General features: G+C 32.4%; 1 protein-coding gene and 1 pseudogene across 7 annotated transcripts; both read left to right on the top strand.

Annotated features, from left to right (window-relative positions):
- The first annotated feature begins 1,540 nt into the window (after positions 1-1,540).
- On the top strand, positions 1,541-18,249 carry LOC120080318 (putative disease resistance protein At4g27220). Of its 6 annotated transcripts, none has more exons than XR_016530338.1 (18): positions 1,541-1,670; positions 1,771-4,749; positions 5,693-6,208; positions 8,054-8,920; positions 8,992-9,079; positions 9,470-9,515; positions 9,942-10,075; positions 10,713-11,256; positions 15,230-15,526; positions 15,604-15,816; positions 15,894-15,986; positions 16,060-16,167; positions 16,266-16,579; positions 17,289-17,456; positions 17,557-17,638; positions 17,711-17,783; positions 17,862-17,961; positions 18,049-18,249. XR_016530338.1 is itself a non-coding variant. In XM_090315016.1 (7 exons), exons 2-6 carry the CDS (start codon positions 1,921-1,923, stop codon positions 9,472-9,474), a joined length of 4,305 nt encoding a protein of 1,434 aa, XP_090171142.1. In that variant the 5' UTR covers positions 1,541-1,670; positions 1,771-1,920; the 3' UTR covers positions 9,475-9,515; positions 15,230-15,344. The 6 variants fall into 6 exon arrangements, 3 of the variants coding, with proteins under 3 accessions (XP_090171142.1, XP_090171143.1, XP_090171141.1); XR_016530336.1 differs by having other exon boundaries at positions 9,893-10,075; XR_016530337.1 differs by lacking the exon at positions 10,713-11,256 and having other exon boundaries at positions 9,893-10,075.
- LOC150035546 (uncharacterized) lies at positions 11,500-14,226 on the top strand (annotated as a pseudogene). The gene has a single exon (XR_016530339.1). The product of XR_016530339.1 is annotated as an uncharacterized LOC150035546 (transcript).
- Positions 18,250-21,794: the final 3,545 nt, after the last annotated feature.

The raw sequence follows: 21,794 nt of genomic DNA, 5'->3' as shown, positions 1-21,794 counted from the left end.
GTACAATTTGCAAGAGAGAAAGTATAATAAGCATAATTCAGGGTTTTTTTTTGCCCCTTCCCTCTTTGGGCCATTGATGACTTTGTTATGTACTTATATTTTTTTATGTAATAGTTTTATTTTATGTAATGAATTTATTTTTCATGTAATTGTATCTTTTTATGTATCTTTTATGTGATAGATTTTATTATATAATGTAATTTGAACATGGAGCCTGGTTCTTCTAATCCTGTAAAACTATATCAACAAAATACGCATAGTTCACAATCGATATGGGATAGTTCTTCTACCATAGTTTTGAGTTGTAGGAGAAGGGAGGCATCTGCACAATATATTATCTCATTTGATCAACGTATTATTCCCTACGTTGAACAAGGCTAGTTTTCTGGGGTTGCACAAATCGAATTTATTCAACTTGATTGGCACCTCATTACTACTATATCCAGGAGCGCACGAGACCAGCAACCCATATATTACACCTGCCTGTGGGAAATATACCAATTACTTTGCCGAAATATAGCCATTCAGTTTGGAGTTACGAGTGATGGAGCAACCTTTGACAGGTTCATTACAATATGATTGGAAAACCGTTTGTGACGAACTCTTGGGAGTTCTACCAAATGATCTAAAAGGTCAAGACTGAATATCTCATGGTTGGCATTCTAGTTTCTAGAATTGCCTCCCGATGCCGATGACATCAGCGTACATTGGTATGCACGAGCATAAATTATGCAGCTTATTAGAGGATTTTTGTTTGCTGACAAGTTGAATACTTAGGTAAATCTTATGTTTCTCCCTCTACTGTCTGATTTCGAGTATGCTAGTACATACTCGTGCAGTGGTGCCTATGTTGCATGACTTTAGAGAGAACTTTGTCGGGCTACAAATGCACAAGCATTGGAAATAGCGAGGTCACTGATAGTATTATAGGTATGGGCTTATGATAGATTTAAAATTACAGCACGACAAGTCCAATTACAGGCCCCAGGTCATCGTCCATAGGTCCAACAAGACGATTTAATGTTGCTAACACTAATTGAAGACATATTCTTCATAGATGACAACGACAATAGAGCAAAGCTAATTTAGAAGCACACGAAGACAACTCCTGTGGGGGTGAGCGTCAGGAGGTCGTCTTTAATTTTCATGTAAACTTTTATTTTGAAATTAAATAACTAATTGTAAATCTTCTTTAGTGTCTATAGACTTCATTTAAAAAAAAAAAAAACAAATAGTATCTGTAGATAACAAAGAAAAAAATTTAGTGCTAAAAATAGTGTCTATAGACTTCATTTTTAAAAACAAAAAAACAAGAGATTATCAAACTAGCTTAAATTTTCAATAAATGTTAAATTTAGTCTTCAGATCAATTTATTGTTAGATTTTTTTTTTTTTCACATGGGCTGCACAATTTGAATAGAAATTGACATATGATAGGTATTTTCATTTTTGTTGCACGAAAAAATAGATATTCACATGGGCTGTCTCAAGTAAAGTCATTATGGCAAATTCCAAATTAAAGTTGACAACTTGCAACCACTTGCACTTATCTTTTTGTTTTCAATCATCATTATTATTATTATTTATGTTGTGGAGTTATTTAATGTTCTCCAATTCTCTTCACTTTCAACTTGCTACTGCCAAAGAATCGCACTCTCTTAGAAACTCAGGTCCAGCCATTTCTTCCTCAACAATTCTCATATCTACTTTTTCCTTTTCCTATTTTTATTTATTCTAATTTCTCTACTTTTTTTTTTTTTTTTCTTGCAGTTTGGTTTGTTGATTTTCGTTGTTTGTGATTCTTAGCACAACTGCTTTTGCGTTCACTACAATTTCAAATTTCAGGCCATCTCTTTCCTATACTTTTTATCAGCTTTAATATATTATTTTTATTTTGGATTTCCATAATAATTAAGATCGATGGATTTCATTTCTCCAATTATTGGAGTAATTATGGAATACACTATAAAGCCTATTGGTCGTCAATTGAGTTATGTTTGTTTCATTCATCGAAATATTCAAAACCTTAAGAGTCAAGTTGAAATATTAAAGGACACCAAAGAGTCTGTGCATCACAAGGTCTGTGAAGCAACAAGAAATGCTGAAAACATAGAATCTGGTGTCCAAAATTGGTTGACCAAGACTGATTCTATCATTGAAAAATCTGAAATATTACTAAACAACCTTTCTCAACAAGGTGGATCGTGCTTGAATTTGGTCCAAAGACACCAATTAAGTAGGCAAGTTGTAAAGTTGGGTGATGAGGTTGTTGAGATAAAAAATGAGGGAAATTTTGATAGAGTTTCCTATCGTGTAGCTCTCTCAGAGGTTGAGAGTTCAAAGGCAAAGACTTCAGATTTTGTTGACTTTGAATCAAGAAAGCCAACTATAGACAAAATCATTGGTGCACTTATGGATGACGATGTCCACAGAATTGGAGTGTATGGGATGGGAGGTGTTGGCAAAACAATGTTAGTGAAAGAGATCTCGAGAATAGTAATGGAGAAAAATTTATTTGATGAAGTAGTCACATCGACCATAAGTCAAACCCCGGACTTCAAAATAATTCAAGGGCAACTTGGTGATAAGCTGGGGTTGAAATTTGACCAAGAAACAGAGCAAGGAAGGGCCCTTATGCTACATAAAAGATTGAAGACGATGGAACAGAGGATCCTTGTTATACTTGATGATATCTGGAAGCAAATTGATTTGGAAACGATAGGAATTCCAAGCATTGAAGATTACAGAGGATGCAAGATCCTATTTACCTCAAGAGATAATAGTGTATTCCTGAATGATATGTGTACAGATAAGAATTTTGAGATAAAAGTTTTACAAGAGGACGAGACATGGAATTTATTCAAGAAAATAGCCGGTGAGATTGTCGAAACATCTGATTTGAGAAGTATAGCCGATGAAATAGCAAAAGAATGTGCACATTTGCCAATTGCTATAATAACGATCGCTAAGGCATTGAGAAACAAACATTCATCTATTTGGAAGGATGCCTTAGACCAACTAAGAAATCCTATGGTTGTGAACATTAGAGGGATGAATGAGAAAGTATACTCTTCACTGAAGTTAAGTTACGACCATCTAGATTGTGAAGAGGCCAAATTACTCTTTTTACTCTGTAGCATGTTCCCAGAAGATTATTACATTGATGTAGAAGAATTACATGTATATGCTATGGGGATGGGTTTCTTGCATGGCGTTGACACTGTGGCACAGGCCCGACGTAGGATAACAAAATTGGTAGATGATCTTATATCTTCTTCTTTGCTTTTAGACGAATCAAATGATTTGAATATGTATGTGAAAATGCATGATCTCATTCGTGATGTAGCCATATTAATTTCCTCCAAAGATGATCGTATTCGTACATTAAATATTTCGAAAGGATTGAATGAATCATGGTTAGAAAAAAAAATGTCAAGTGATCACACAGCAGTGTACTTAAATCTTGAAGGTTTAAGTAACCCTCCACAAAAGTTAATGTTACTGAAGGTTCAATTATTGGTATTATATGGATCAACGTTGGATAGATGTGAGTTGTCCAGTACTTTTTTGGGACATACAAAAGAGCTCAAAATTCTAAAATTAAATGAAATGAAAGTTTCCATGGAGATGACATCATTTCTTTACTCTTTTGCAAAACTTCAAGCATTGGATTTAAGTTGGTGTGAATTGGGAAACATAGATGCAATTGGTGAGTTAACTAGTCTTGAATTTCTTAGTTTTAAAGAATCGATGATCATCCAAATTCCTACAACGATGAGTAAATTGACACGATTAAAAGTGTTGAATTTATCATGTTGTTATCAACTAAAGGTAATTCCACCTAATATTCTTTCAAATTTGAGAAGTCTAGAAGAGTTATATTTAGAAACTTTTAATGGATGGGAAAGAAGAGAATTGAATGGAGAAAGGAAAAATGCAAGTCTTTGTGAGCTTACCTATCTTTCTCACCTGTGTGTTTTAACATTATGGATTCCAGATGGAACAATTATCCCCAAAAATTTGTTTTCAAGATTGTTGAATTTGGAGAAGTTTGTAATTTCTATTGGTTGTGATGTTCTTGGTGATTTGAGAATGAAAAACTCAAGGGTGTTGTGTTTGGAGATGGAAAAAGAAAGTTGCATGGATAATGAGATAAAGATGTTGTTAAAAAGGTCTGAAGAATTATATTTATTTGGATCAGTTGGTACAAGGGTTCTCCCGTTTGAATTAAATGAGAACGAATTTTCACATTTGAAGCATCTCTACATTGATGGTAATTCAGAATTTCAACATTTTTTCAATTATGAGCAAAACAAGTTGCCTTTGCAAAAAATGTTGTCTAATTTGGAGGTTCTAGAATTGAAGAATTTGGAGAATTTGGAGACTATGTTTCATGGCGATGATCATAATGTTAGAGATTCTCATTTCAACAAGTTGAAGAAGATAAAGTTGTTCAGTTGTAAAAAATTGGAAATTCTCTTTGTCGACTTCACCTTAAATGATTTTTTGTGTCTTGAGAAGATTAAGATTAGTGATTGTGAGATGATGAAAGCAATCATTGTGATGGGAAGGGAAAAAGCAACCAACAAAATTGAATTTATGAATTTAAAGTCTTTAAAGCTAAAGGGCTTACCACGACTGCAAAGTTTTTTCTCTAAAATTGAGAAACTTGGACAATTATGTGTTGATAATTTAGAAAGGGACGAGACAAGCAGATGTAGCAATCATGACTCATTCTTCAACCAATGGGTGAGTTCTCTAAACTTTAGTATCATATTTTAGCAACACATATTTTAATGACAAATTGTCGGTATTTATCAGCGTCTATCATTGATAATTCTAAAATTTTGTTATATTTTATAAATATTTTGGTTCATTTTTCTTATTTAAAAACGATGTAAAGAAAATTTAAATTTTGATATGCTTAAGTCATTTGTTAAGGTTTGTTAAATCGAAGTACTTTTCTATTTAATTTTAAAGTGCAATTGAACAATAGCATTTATAAAAATAATTTATGAATTATTGATTGAAATTGTTATAATTATTGATGATTTTTAGTGAGAACTAAAATCTACATTCGTCCGTATCCAATAAAGACAATATTATTTGTCTTACGAAAGATGATGGGTCCATCCACTAATGGGTCCATCCACCAATTAGAACTAGGACCCACCCACCCATTATCTTAGGATAAGAAAATTAACATATTTTTATCAAATTGAACTAGGACCCATTAGCTAGATTTAACACTTTAAATATAAGTAGTGTTCAAGTGGGTCCTAGTTCTCAATTTGATTCTTAATGGGTGGGTCAAATATTCAAAATAAAAAAAAAAATGTAGGTTGAATTTTTATGCATAAATAGTGTTCAAGTGACATGTTCATGAATATATTAAAAAAAAAAAAAAAGAAACATATTTCATAGGTCTAAATATGTTTATAAAGTAACAATTTAATAATCCCTCAAAATTTATTTTACATCTTAATAATATTGTTTATAACACAATTTGATATATATCTATATATTATAGAAACGGTGAATTTACATTTTCAAATATTTAGAACCAAAATAAGAATTACGAACTTTTAGAAAATTATAAGAATATGTGGTAAAATTTGATGTTTTTTAAATTTTCTTATGATAATATGTAATGGTGATGGTGATAATTATACTTAGAGTATATGAATGACAGGTATCACTTCCTAATTTGGAAAAGCTGGAAATTGAAGAGGCTCATAATTTGAAGATGATATTTCACAATGTTGTCATTCCTAATTCCTTCTCCAAGCTCGAAAGCCTACATATTGGTCAATGTGACAATCTTAAAATGGTTTTTCCTTCCAATATGATGAGTAGACTTACATGTCTTAAAATCTTAAAGATTGAGAGGTGTAAATTGTTGGAAGGAGTATTTGAAGTACAAGAGTCAAATACTTCAAAGAAGAGCATTGATTTGCTCCCAAGTTTGAGGCATTTGGAATTAATTGAATTGTCAAACCTCCAATACATATGGGAGAAGCATCCTTGCGAACTTTTGAATGTTAAAAATATTGAAATCTTGTTCATTCGTGAATGTCCAAAATTTAAAAGAAAATATCCTCACCAATTGGAACAGTTGGAAATAGATTTAAGTGAATTGGAAGAGATATTGAAGAAAGAAAAGTCGACGCACATGTTGAAACATGATGAATCAGAGACTTCTTCCAAGGTAAATCTTCCGCATCACTTTTCTAAATATTTTGATGAATATATATTATTGTTTTAATTTTGTCAAAAGGAATGTTAATAATGTTTTTGAAAATCAATATAATTTGTCAAATATATTTGTATATCATTGTTGGTCTCTTTTCTAGAAAAAATATATGTGTTCCTGAAATTCTTTTAGTTTGGATTTTTTTTTTCCCTTAAAGTAAAAGTTATTATGTTTTTTTCCATAGTGAATTTGAGAGCATGAATTTTGTATACATACTTAAAACAAACTTAATGTATTTGTTGTCCTTTGTTGTGTACACAAATCCATTGCACTAAATATATTGTGTGTGCATGATGCATGACTCGTATTTGTATCCTTTATCATCAAACTCTAAATATTGTCCCTTAAAAGTTATGTAATCTGACTTGAATACCAGATGTGTCTGATTTATTATACTTCCACTTTCAATTTACACAATTTATGTTTGATAATTTTATTTAAAATAAATTATGAAATCCACCCTAGAAGTATGATAGTAGTTACAATTATAATTATAAAAACTGAGTCCTCAAACTTATACAATTAAATTGGACTCTCAAACTTACATAGTACAAATTATGGACCCTCCAAACATCCAATAATTAAAATTTAACCCTTCAATTTGTATAATTGTTCATATTAGGTCCTCAAACTTTAATTGTAAAAATTGGTTGCATAATTTCTCATTGATACTCTTAAGGCATGTTTTGATTACTCGGATACTTTTTTTTAACAAGTCATTTTCATTTAAATATTTTTGTAAAAACTACTTAAGAATCCTAATACGTCTTATTGCACATTCTCAAAAGTATTTTTACATACAATTTTTTTTTTTTTTTGCTATATACTAAAAGTGCTTCTATTAATGTCAAATTAATATAAAACTAAACTAATAATTTAAATATAATAATTTAAATACACTTCATTGGTCAATTTGTTATAGCCTATGATCAATCTATTTGGGCATTAGAGCTAGTCGTTAGGAATTGGTCATTGAAGATAATAGATGAAACTAGTTGTCAAAATTAGTTGCAAGGGTTGGCTATTAGAGGTGGTTGTGGTTGAAGTTGGTTGTCACTGAAGTTGGTTGTTGGAGATGACTGTAGAAGTTGGTTGTCAGAGTCAGTTTGGTGCCTGAGGTGATCACCAAAGATGGTTCTCAAAAGTGACTATTGGAATTGGTCATCGACGTTGGCTGAAAACCATTATGGTGGAAATTAGGGATGATCATTGGGCGGACGACATCGATTTTGGATGAAAATAAGGTGCTGATCGCCGACATATCAGTCTTTGTCGGTCGATGTTTGCCAATCTGTGGATGCTTGCTATCACCGATTGTCCGATCACATGATTGGAGCAGGTGGTTTCATCGATTTTGTAAGTTGAAAGTTAGAAGTTGAAGTAAAAAAAAAATGAAGAAGAAAATAAGAAAGGAAGAGTAATAATTCTTTAAAATGAAGATTGTGAAGAAAAAAAATGAAGGAATGGAGATGAGAAAAAATGAAGAGGGAAAGAGAGAGGGGAGTGTTTCAAAATTAGTGAGAGAGAGGTGGAGGGAAGGAAAAGAAAATGGAGGAAAAGAAAGAGAAGGGGGTGAAGAAGAGAGAGAATATAAGGTAATAATTAGTTTTGGATGTTTAAGAGTCCAATTTCTACGACTATATATTTGAGAGTCTAATTTTAACACGAGTATAAGATTGAGTGTTCAATTTTTACAACTGAAACTTTGAGTGTAATTGCAACTATTACGATACTTCATGCATAGTTTTTGCAATCTTTCCTTTTATTTTATTTTATTTTATTTATTTTGAATTTGCACAGGATGAGATTAAGCAATTGCTAAATGGTCGAAATTCATTTTTTCGACTTAAAAGCTTGAAGTTGTATGGTTCTTTTGACTACCGCTCAACGCATTTGCCAATGGAAATTGTACAAATATTACATAACCTTGAAGAGTTTGAAGTGAGAAAAACATTGTTTGAAGAAGTATTTCCAATTGAGAGATTGGATAATGTTGAAGAATGGCAAAATGAAAGACGATATAAGCTTTCATCTCTGAATTTATCTGAACTACCCAAACTTAGACATCTGTGGAATGGAGACTTACAAAAGAATAATTCCTCGATATTTCAGAATTTGACGGAATTAAATGTATCAAGTTGTGGCACATTGAATATGTCAGTGTCATCATCAATGTGGTTTAGGAATTTGAGATGGTTGATGGTGGAAAAATGTCATAAGTTGACCTATTTGCTAAATCCATCGGTTGCTAGAAGCATGGTCCAACTTTTCTATTTGGTAGTAAATGATTGCAAAAGGATGACTACTATAATTGCCAGAGGTGTAGAAGAAGAAAATGATGAAATTCTATTCAAAAGATTATTTTATATAAGACTTAAAGATTTGCCTAAACTGAGAAGTTTTCATTCCGAAAAACGTACCATTAAGTTTCCAACCATGAAGGGTATACATCTTCAAAATTGTCCTGAAATGAGGGATTTCTCTCTTGGAATTGTAAGCACACCACGTTTGTGTATGGAAAACATTGGATTCCATGATTCAACTGGAGAATGGTGTCCAATTCTTAAAGATTCAAGAGATATCATTGTAGAAGATATCAATGTCACCATTCAACAAGCTTGGGAGGACCATGAGAATACCAACCTTCAATGTTTGTTTGAAGAAGAGGTTAGTACACCCTACTAATATATATGTGTATGTGTTGGTGTGATTTCTAATTGATGAACTTATTTATCTAGAATTTCGAGGAAAACCAATGTGATCCCTTAGCTTCTTCTTCACACGTTGAGGAATTAGAGTCAAATTTCAATCATCCCAATAATCAAGGTCAGTCACCTTCAACTTTTTTCTTTTTTAGCTGTTCTTGTGTAACTATTCATTGAGCAAAACTAATTATCACACTTGCATAATTATTTGATATAATTTTAGAGCAATACTTAAACAAAAAATATCAACAAATATAACACAATGTAAAACAATTTTTCTATTTAGCAAAAATAGAGACCGGACTGTATCGAAGTCTATCGATACTATGTTGTATTAGTAATAAGAATCTATCACAGATAGATTTTTTATATTTGTAATTCTTTAAAAATATTGTTTTATAGTACTTAATTATTTGTCGTGAAAGTGTTACCATTATGTTATATATACTTATGATGATAGTCATCACTGGTATTCATAATATCTATATATCTTTCAAATAAATTATAACAGATTGAAGCCGAATCTTAGGAAGGAAAAGTGAGCAAAGGCCTCAAAGGTAATATTACCACAATATTGAACTTTTATCGAGTATTTTCCACAAATAAATTCACCATTTATATATGTGGTACATACCGTAACAATTAATTAGACCATATTGACAGATAATGAAGTCATTACCTATGTGAATTTGTAATAAAGTACTTGGACCAAAACAAGTTGGATATATATATCATACTCGGTGGTAATTGACATGACCTTTTTTTTTAGATTATTTGAAACAAAAGAGCCTACTACAATTTTTTTTCCCTTAATGAACTTATTAATGAAAATTTTGGAGGAAAACGAGCCAGATCTAAATTGAAACCCTGTGTGTAGAGCATGCACACCTAGTGAGTTGAATTGATGAATAAATTTATGGGGTGTTTGACACAGATTGGTTTATCTAAACCTCCCATCTTATGGCGTGGTAATTTAAGTGCAGTGCATTCCATGACAAAGCATATTGAACTTAATATTAATTTTGTTCGTGATTTGGTGCTTCTTGAGAAATGTTGGTTCAATATCTCCTTGCCGCGGAACAAGTTGATGCTCATGTCTTCACCAAATATCTGTAAGGTGTGAACTCATTTAAAAAGAGGCTACAGGTTGTTTTTCACATCGGTGGCCTTTTATCATATGTCCTTGTATTATTATTTGCTGTGAGAGTTTTCTCCCCAGGCTTTATATATATGGTTGATTCTGGTTTTTCAAATATATATATATAGAAAGCAAAGGGTTTCTCTCGCATTTCATTGAAATTATTGATACATTTATGATCTTTTTCAAAATTTGAGATATCCTAGTTTTCTAGCCTTTTTAGTCACTTATTATATTATATTGCTTTGGATCAAGTTTTTCATAATTTTACGGTTTTTTCTTGTCTGATGTAATTTCTTTTTGACACACTACAACAATTTTGGACTTCAATATCGGTTGAAAATAGTATTCTCGGATGTATCATGTCGGTTAAAAAAAAAAACAACGGATCTTTAATGTCGGTTTTAAACCGACATTGACGATGGCCTACAATGTCGGTTTAAAACCGAGATTAAAGGCATCCCATTATTTTTTTTTATTTTTTTAATTTTATCAAAATTTCATTTCCCTCGCCCGTGATCTTCTCTCAGCTCTCGCACTACTCTCACTTTACCAAAATTGAAAACCCTCGGCTAGCTGCTCTCACCTTACCGAAACAAACTCTCTCCTCTCTCAGCTAGCAGCTCGGCCGTTGCCTTCAGGTGGGGTTGTCGTCACCGATGCTTTGAGCTTGGTGGAGTTGTGTTGGTTGTCCGGCTTCGGGTGGGGTTGCGTTGGTTGTCCGGCTTCAGGTGGGGTTGTGTTGGTTGTCCGGCTGGTTGCAGGGGTTGGGTGTTCTCTGGCTGGTCAGTGGGTTTTGGTTGTGCGGTTAGGTGTTCTCCGGCAGGTTTCTTTTGGTGGGTGTTCTCCAGTGGGTTGGGTTTCTTTCGGTGGGTTGGGTGTTCTCCAGTGGGTTGTCCGATGGGTTGGGTTTCTTTTGGTGGATTGGGTGTTCTCCGGTGGGTTGTCAAGTGGGTTTCGTGGGATTTTTCCAGTAGGTTTCTTTCAGTTGTTCCGGTCGTAGAGGTGGGTCACTGTCGTCGTGGTCAGCTCGCCGTTTGTCAGATCCACCATCTCAACTCTATTCGCAAAGGTTAGGTGCTCGCCGGTGTTCCAATTTTCGAGTTCTGGTTTGGATCTCTTCAAGTTTGTGGGTTATTTAAGTTGTTTTTCTTGGAAAGGTATAATTTTATTTTCATATGAATTTTCAGTTTAGTAATTTAAAGTTATTTAATTCATTTTATTTTTAGTTTAATGATTAAGCTTATTGAAATTTAGAAATGTTGAAATTAAATTAGTTGAAGAATATATACTTGGTTGGTAGTCTTGAAATTTGTTGATTATTGATTGGTGTGGTTCAAGTGTTACTTAGGAGTTATTTGAAATGCTTTTGGTTATGTTTGAGAGAAAAGGTGGTGAAGAAAATCAAATACAATGGTGTTGGGTAGTGGAGCTTGTTAATGATATTTGGAGAATAAGGAAACATAATGGCACTACTTAATGGGCTAAATTAATTTTATGTTTTGTTCAATTGATTAAGCTTCTTTAAATTTGTTGATGTTGCATATTTTACAATCATAATTTTATGCTTTGAAATTATCCCTTGTTATTGTTTTTCTTTTTTTGTAGATTAAGTTGTATATTTTACAATCATGGATAAGTCATGGATGAAATGAATAGAATGTCAGCTGAGTATGGTTTATGGGTCGAGATGTTTATTAAAAATTGTCTACAACATTCAAATATACCGAATGTCATGAGTTGTCCATGTTTGAAGTGTGTGAATGCAATGACTCTAAATGTGAACAAAATAAGAGATTACTTATTTTTTAATGGTATAGATCAAAGTTATCAGACATGGATTTTTCAAGGTGAATCATTACCGATTAAGAGAAACAATGAAAATGTGTCTACTAGTGAAACAGGCGAAGTTGATGAGGATGATGTTGATGTTGATGACACAATTGGAATGTTTGAGGTTGCATATAATAACTATTTTAGTGAAAAATCCGATAATTTTGATGAATTATTAGATGATGTGAAGAAACCATTGTACTCAAATTGTAAAACTTTTTCCAAAATATCTACATTGGTAAAGTTATATAATTTGAAAGCTAAATTTGGATGGAGCGATAAGAGTTTCACTGAGTTGTTGGAATTAATTCATGACATATTACCTAGTCCTAATGAAATTCCAATTTCTACTTATGAAGCAAAAAAGATGTTGGGTACTCTTGAAATGAAGTACGAGAAGATTCATGCATGTAGAAATGATTGTTGCTTGTTCAGAAAAGAACTCTCTAATGCAAATGTATGCCCCATTTGTGGTACATTAAGATGGAAGCTTCAAAAAAATTTAAAGGAAAGGGTAAGAATATCCCAGCAAAAGTAATGTGGTATTTCCCCCTAATTCCAAGATTTGAAAGTGTGTTTCGAAGTAAAGAATAAATAAGTTTATTAAGGTGGCATGCTAAAAAAAAAAAAAAAAAAAGAAATAGATGGTTTATTAAAACATCCCAAAGATGCCCTAAGTGGAAAAAAAGTAGACAATTTATGGCCAGAGTTTAGGTCAAAACCTAGAAATCTTCGTCTTGCTCTTTCGACAGATGGGGTAAATCCACATGGAGATCTTAGTAGTAGATATAGTGATTGGCCAGTGATGTTAGTGACGTACAATCTACCTCCATGGTTGTGCATGAAGTGAAAATTTTTTATGTTTACACCAATATCTAGTCCTAAACAACCGGAAAATGACATAGATGTTTATTTAACTCCGTTAGTAGATGACTTAAAAAAACTTTGGAAAGATGGGATAGAATGTTACGATGCATATGAAGAACAAGATTTCATGCTTAAAGCTATTTTATTATGGACCATTAATGATTTTCCTGCGTATGGTAACTTGTGTGGTTGTACGGTTAAAGGATATCGTGCATGTCCAATTTGTGAAGAGAATACTTCATCCACTTATTTACCAAAAGGGAAGAAGATGGCATATCTCGGGCATCGCAAGTTTCTACCCCGCCATCATCCATATAGGAAAAAAAGAAACTTTTAATGGTACATAAGAATTAGAATTTGCTCCAGAGCCATTGAGTGGGGAAGAAATTCTTGCAGAAACAAGTAAGTATCAATATTCATTTGGTAAGAAAACTATCAAGGAAAAGAACAGTGGAGATAGCCCTTCAACTTATTGGAAAAAAAAATCTATTCTTTTTGAGTTAGAATACTGGAAGTATCTTGACGTGCGACATTGTTTAGACGTGATGCACATTAAAAAGAATGTACGTGCAAATCTTATTGGCACATTGCTTGATATTCATGGTAAAACGAAGGATAGAATAAAAACTCGATTAGATCTGATGGAACTGAACATTAGATCAGAGTTAGCCCCCTCAAGTAGGACAGAAGAAAGTCTTTTTACCTCTCGCATGTTATACATTAACACGAGCTGAGAAATTGAGTTTTTGTAAGATACTATCAGAAATTAAAGTACCTGAAGGCTATTCATCGAACATTCAAAGTTTAGTGTCGCTCACATATTTGAAACTTTACGGACTTAAGTCGCATGACCATCACATTCTTATGCAACAATTATTACCGGTAGCCATTCGTGATATTTTACCCAAACATGTAAGATTTGCAATTACTCACCTATGCTTCTTCTATAGTGCTATATGTTGCAAGGCGATCGATTCGTCTTAGTTAAAGGGTATGCAAGAGGATATCGTTGTCACTCTATGCCTCTTAGAGAAGTATTTTCCACCATTATTATTCCCAATAATGGTACACCTTGTAGTGCATCTCATAAGAGAAGTTGAGTATTGTGGACCTGTTTATTTAAGATGGATGTATCCTTTTGAATGATACATGTAAGTGTTGAAAACTTATGTACGAAATAGAAATTGACTAGAAGGATGTTTTGAAGAAAATTATATTGTCGAAGAGAATATAGAGCTTCGTTTTGAATTCATATCTGGTGTAATTCTATTGGGCTTAACTCATCAATAAAGAAAGCGAACTCAAACATTGATAGAGCATTGTCAGCTACTTCTTTTATCAGACCGAGTAAGGATAAGTTGGATCAAGCTCATCTTTATGTCATTCGAAATGTAAATGATGTGCTTTCTTACGTCAAGTATGTAGATCTCCATATTATTCTCATTTTAGGTTACTTGATTATTCAATAATCTACTAACTTTGTCATTTATAATAGGCAACATATGGATATTTTGTCTAAGCTCAATTCTAGTAAAAATAAAAGTAGAAAGTGGCTTCAAGAAGAGCCTAATTGTACATTCAGTCGGTGGTTGTCCACATGGGTAATCTCTAGAGAACTACTATTTGATGTATAGTTAAATGTTAACTACTAAAATAGTGTGAAATATATCGTAGGTTGCACTAGCTCTCGAAGTTCCCAAAAATTACATATCGTCTTCTTTGAGATGGATAGCTAATGGACCTTGTCCAACTGTGGCAAAATATTCTTGTTACGTGGTCAATGGTTACTACTATCATACAAAGAATCGCAATGATGTTAAAAGGGTTCAAAATAGTGGAGTTAGTATAATGGCTACCACAATGCAAGTCTCTAGTGCTAAGGACAAAAGGCCCGTCATATCAGATATGACCTTTTATGGTGTAATACAAGAAATATGGGAGCTTGATTATCATGGATTATCATTTATTTTATTCAAATGTAATTGGGTTGAGAATAGAACTGGAGTCAAAACAGACGAGTTTGGGTTTACTATTGTGGACCTCAATCGTATTGGATATAAATCAGACCCATTTATTTTACCCTCCCAAGCAAAACAAGTGTTATATGTAAAAGACCCCGAAAATTCGGGTTGGTCAATTGTTTTAACATCTCCACAACGAACAATTGAGGATGATTTTTATGAAGATGAAATAGGAGATATGTAATAAGAGTGTGGTTTCGGAGGTATGCAAAGAATGCCCAATATTGATACATCTATTGAGATTGATGATAAACATCCACATACATTAGAAATGATTACGAGGGTAGATGGGTTGATAAATAATGTATTAAACATCGTATGTCATTTACTATGGTTACATGTATTTAAATATTAAGATTATATATAATTTATTGTGAGTATTTTTTTTTTTTTTTTTTTTTTTTTTTTGCAGATTGACATGGAAAATTCAACAAGTAGCAGCGAGGATAGTAGAAATATGATCCCACAAAAACATAGCAGAATAAGTATTTCACGTAGCCTAACTTCAATGTCTAAGTTGGCACAAATAAGAACATTTGGGCAATGGTTAACCATTGATTATAATGCACATGGACAACCGATTGGATTTGGAACAAAGAAGATGCAAAGTTATATAGGAGTTTATGTTCGACAACAAATACCTATGACGTATAATTCATGGAAAAAAGTTCCAAACCATTTAAAAGACGAGCTTTTTGATTGTGCAACGGTATGTTTTCTAAAATTTTAATTCATGTGCATAATAGTTTATTAGTTTATTGTTTAACTACTTTTTTCATTGTGCAGATGTCGTTCGATGTGGACTCTAAGTCCAAACATTGTATACTCATGTCTGCAGCTAGGAAGTTTTAGACTTTCAAGACAACATTGACTCAAAAGTTCATACTTCCATTTAAGGATGAACACTCGGTCTTGCAATTTCCTCCCTAACAATATTCTCATATAGAGCAAGATCAGTGGACATCGTTTGTCAATGAACGATTGAGTGAAGAATGGGATGTGAGTCATTTAGAATAAATTAAATGTCAACATTATCATTGTTTGGATAGGTAACTTCAACTAGATTTGTTGTACAGAAAATCAGTCGTCTTGGAAAAGAAAGACGTGTGACATGTGTATATAATCATCACATTTCTTGGAATGATTATGCGAATCTTGCCCAAAAATTAGTGAGTTTTTAGACTTAAATTAAATCTTCCATTCTAATATGTTTATGCTAATTAAATATGTATGTTCGTGTAGAACCTATCGAATGTTCCTTCTTATGGGGCGACTTTATGGAAAGAAGCAAGAAAAGGAAAAAATCATGAATACTTTGATGAAGCTACTCGAGAATGTGCCAATCGAATTGTAAGTTTATATTGTGCAAAGTTTAGGATGACATATATATAATGTTTGGAACTTGTGATGATATAGATATTGTGTGAAAATTGTAATATATTTTACAGGATAAATTGGCTGAAGTCTATGAAGGTGAAGATGTTTTAACCAAAGCACTGGGTACAGAGGAACATTGGGGACGTGTTAGAGGAATAGGTGATTTTGTTTCCCATTCCAAATATTTCAAATTAGTAAAACGAAAGTCCTTAATGAGCCAAGAAATTGAAGGAGGCTCTAGTGAAAAAAATGTTCGACATGATAAAGTGTCAAGAGAAAGAACTCACAATAGACAATCTCATCAGTCCAAATCATCTATTGGAAGTGTTGCCTAAGTGCACCTGAAGAAGAAGATACCGAGAAGATGCCTAAAGAAGATTTGGAGGTAATTTATTTGTTGTGACTTTTAAATTTTAATCATATTGTATGTGCTTAACCATGCATGACATAAGTTCTTTTAAATTTGTTAAGGGGACACCATGCCACTTGGCTATAGGAACTGTAGATAATATTGTTGCAGTAGCCACAACATTTGATGATGATATGTCATGCATAACTGTTAAAGTTCTATTGACATTATCAATGGAGAAGATTTGCCTATACCAATTCTTGTGAAGGGTAAAATAGAGTCCTTAAATCAAGCAATGGGCAACTTCGTAAAATGGCCTTGTGAACTTATAGTTATGGTTGACGAGAAAAAAGTATGTCTCTTTTTCATCAGTATATGAGTTTGATTATTTATTATTTTTCCTACTCTGAATATTAGTAACTTTGGTTATGGTAGGACCATTCAACAATTAAGAGCTTCAGTCAGTCCTCCAAATATACTAATGCCAATGGTATCATTAGACTATTGAACGGACATGCCATGCATAACATGAACAATGTAGACATGATCTGTATCACTTCGGACGAGCATATATTTGGAAGAGACAAATTTATTTATTTAGGCCGCGATGATCTGATCCAATATTGCAATATGGTTGAAATAGGCTACATGTGTATTTTGACATACATTGCGTGAGTATTACTCATCTAGGTTCACTCATGTATACTTTGTTTCATGTTTAAATAATAACTTTTACATTGTTTAGGTATCTTTGGGATGAATTTGGTCGTGATATTATGAAGAAGTTTTCTATAATTGATCAGGAAGGAATATCGCCACACGTGAAGTCTCATGATGTTCGATCCAGAAATTTAGCCAATCAACTAGTATTAGCTAAGTTAGACCAATTAGTCCTTATTTCATATAACACAGGGTAAAATACAAGTTCTTAAGTTATTTTTAATTTGTATTATACACGTACTAATATTTCAAAATTATTGCTTATTATAATTATCATCGGATATTGATTGTAGTCAATCTACAAGAAAATTGTGCTTATGTTTTGGACTCTCTTCCATGTAAAGTTCAAGAGGATTTTCATGGAGTTATAAATATGTAAGTGTAATTGAACTTTCTTAGCTCTTAATTGAAGTATTTATGTTTAACTAATTTTTTCAAACTATTTAGTGGATTGAAAACATGGCAAGCCAAGCACGATCTCCAACACTATCGGTCTTCTCCAAAATGGAAACATGTAAAGGTAAATTTGCATTTATTTTTTAACAATTTATGTTCATTCGAACATAAGAATAATTGTTTTGAACTTCTTTATATGCAGTGCCCCCGTCGATTAGATTCTGTAGGATGTGGGTACTATGTGCAAAAGTATATACACGAAATAGTATATAATCCTACTACTCCCATTACTAGCCTCGCATGTAAATCATTTATTTTTTATATACTAGCTTTAATTTAATAAAGGACGTAAACTTATGTTGAATTTATCTTTTTTTTCCTCTTTATAGTTCACTACAAAAAATGCAATACTCAAGGAGAGAATGACGTAATTTGAACCCAATGGGCAAAATTTGTAGGCCGATTTGTGTAAGGATGTAATTCTTATTTTTTTGTCTCAATAGAATGTAAATGCTAGCTTAGAATTAATGCAAATTTATCTAACCATGATCTTTTTATTGGAATATTTATATATATTATTTTTGTGTTCATGGGGTATTTGGTGTTAAGTATTCATGGAATTAATACTAATTAGTATTTGTCAATGAGAGAAATGATGGCTTGGTGTAAGTATTTTATGAAAGTCTGGTATTGTTATGCAAATGTTGGTGATTAGTGTGTTTATTTCCTATTTTGATGAGTATATGTAATGGATTGAAAATATTGATTCTTGTTTGTGGATAAATTAATAGGTGGAAGACAAATATTGATGGTTTTCCATGCAAATTTGTTTATACTTTGTAATAAAAAAAAAGGATGAACATTTCCTGACCCAACATGAGGCATATAATATCATTTTTAACTTCTTGACCAAAAAATGGATTCGGCAATGGAATTTAAAAAAAACGGACAATAATTGATCAAAACAGACAGATTCTGGGCTTCAATGCCGGTTAAGAGGGTTTCATTTGAAAAAGTCTTCAGTTGCAATCGATATTAAAGGGCTTTAATGTCGGTTACAACAGACATTGAAGCCCTTTAATGTCGTTGGAAATTTCATTAAAGACCTTTTATATCAGTTACAACTGACATTGAAGATTGTGTTATTAAAGCCCTTTAATGTCAGTTTAAAACCGGCACTAAAGGGCTTTAATAACACTATCTCTAATGTCGGTTGTCAACCAACATTAAAGCCCTTTAATGTCGGTTTCAAACCGACATTAAAGCCCGAAATTCTTCTAGTGACACCAAAATTTTGGCAATTTAAGGAATTACTTGACACATTTTTCTTGTCAATTTTTTTTTTTAAATTGTACCATTAGAAATTACCTATATAATTTCTTGTTTTGAAGCTCAGCAATGATATAGAGGATAATCATTTCATTAACCAAGTAAACAAATAACATATACATTGAACTCTTTAAACTTGTTATTTATTCGAAACTTTCCACCAACCTAGTTAACAAAAGTGCATATATATCCTTGAACATAGTTGTCCTCATACTTATAACATAAAATATTTACAAAATTCATAACAAAATCCATACATGAACAATGTAGCTAATTTGTAAGTTATATAGAAGACTATTAACCCGACCATACATATGAAGAATTTAAAAAGAATGTTCAACCAATATAAACTACAATCCCAAGAGATTAAACCCAAATATCTACAATTCCAAAAGTTACACCAATTATATAGATCTAGGTACCCCATACTATCAAAACACACACGCTTTCGAAATTACCATATGAATATTCTACCTCTATAAACAATATCAACAATATATGCCTAAACCATATATCTTAAAAAAATTGAATGTCAATATCCAAAAAGTGTAGATCGTCACCATCACATGTTGGAACTCAAAAATTCAGCTAGCTCTACTCGTACCTCGTCCAACTCGTACTGCACGAGTCCCTCGTATCAATCTAATATAAAGCCCAAATATTGAAGTCAATATTTGTTTTGTCAAATGTTATATATTTGAACTATCGAGAATAATGCAAATAGGAATTAAGTAACAACATATCGAATCTGTGACTACTTTGCTCCTTTTGGTGATAATATCTCTCTTGTATCTCATCACATAGTATCCACATTCAGTGGTTCCAATTTGTAAGGGACACTACAATAAACATAAACTTCATTAACGAATATTCATATATATAACTTTTCATTAACGAATAAATATATTTATACTTTCCTTTATAGTTTTTCATAATATTTGTTTTCGACCTGTTTGAATATTTTTCTGGGATCAAAAGATCACAATAGCCTTTTTGCCATGTAATACCCATAAAACAATAAAATAAAATAAACTTTAAGATGACAAAAAACACCATAGGACAATAAGTTAACTTACGTGTCTGTAACATATTTGATATCTATTCGAGATGACATTCATAATGAATCAAGATAATAGACGATATCATCATTTTCATTAATAGTCAGTAGTGCCCAGTGACCACAAAATAAAATACAAGTAGTATATATTCACTGTTAGTACAAGAACTTTCAATGAATTGACTAGTAAAACTTTCTTACGCTAGATTGAAAAAAGCAAAATGTAGAGTACCTATACGAATAAAATTATATTACTTACGTCATATATGCAACCAATGTCAAAGTCTTAACTTCTCTCATACTACAGAAGTCGATAATATCCTTGTGCAGAACACAACTCTTTCTACTGATACCAAACAACTCAATGGTAGTTGGAAAAAAAATGGAAAGAAGACAATCTATTCTAACAACTTTTTGTGTTTCCTTTCGCAGGTTACTTTTTATTTTTCTTCTTTCCTATTGGAAATTCAAGATATTTTATTCTTGAATATAGCCTTTCCAGAAAAAGGTTCAAAAATTGTTCCAAGCTGCTTATGATCATTAAATGACCTTTTTTGACGTCGGTATGGATGATTACGTACTAGAAACTTTCGATGTCCAAGGTATGTCATTTTCTTCACATATTTCAATCTTATAGAAGACCTATTATCTCCACAAACTGGACATGCCTTATACTCTTTCACACTACATTCACTAAGATTTTTGTATGCAGGAAAATCATTGATTGTCTATAATTGCCCTCCAATTGAATAGTCCTTCTTGATAAGCATCATAACATTCAACAATACTTTCACACAAAAGTTTTATATATTCAATTAGTGGTGCTAAGTATGTGCCAATGTCATCCCCTGGTTACTTTGGACCCGATATCAACATTGGTAGCATCATGAACTTCCTTTTCATGCATAACCATGGGGGAAGATTATAAATAACTATCACTATGGTTCAACAACTATATTTAAAACTCATTTCATCGTGTAGGTTTATTCCATTAATTGACAATGCTGTGCAAAGATTCCTAGGTTCAGAACCAAAATCTGGCCACATAAAATCTAATAATTTTAAGGCCAGAGAGTCTGCAGGATGTCATAATTTACCATCTACTTCTCGCTCATTAGCATACCAAATCAAATTCTTAGCACATTCAATACTTCTAAACAACCTTTTAAATTGTGAAATTGGTGGAAGATGCCATAAAAGTTTTGTAGGAAGTTTTGTTCCCTTCGTTTGCATTCTTAGCATACATCCACCTTGATTCACCATAATCAGGACATTCAATTGCATTAGCATATTATTTTCTATACAAACAACACTCGTTAGAGCATGCATGAATCTTTTCATAATTAATTCCTAGTGCACCTAATGTTTTCTTTGCATCATACATTGATGCTGGGAGCTCATTGGTAGTAGGCAAAATTTCCTTTAAAGTTTTGAATAGTTCTGAAAAACTGATGTCACTCCATCCATATCTAACTTTTAAATTATACAACTTGACCAATGTAGACAACTTGGTGAACTTTTTGCATCCTTTGTATAATGGTTTTTCAACATTATTAAGCAATTTCTCAAATTTATTTGGGTCTTTTGAATATTCCTCATGAGCAACTTCAACCATTTCTTTTATACTTCCAACATCGTGCTCTTCATACATGTAGGTGTCAAACTTGTAAGATTCCCCACGTAAGGAGGAGGTGGATAGTTGTTCCCCATGCCAAAACCAAATCTTATAATTTTCATCAATTCCATTGA

This window comes from Benincasa hispida, chromosome 6 (assembly GCF_027475165.1).
Source record: "Benincasa hispida cultivar pf3 chromosome 6, pf3_genome.v1.1, whole genome shotgun sequence".
Classification (NCBI taxonomy): Eukaryota; Viridiplantae; Streptophyta; class Magnoliopsida; order Cucurbitales; family Cucurbitaceae; genus Benincasa; species Benincasa hispida.
The sequence above is the reverse complement of the archived record's forward strand: the minus strand, read 5'-3'. Positions and strand labels throughout refer to the sequence as shown.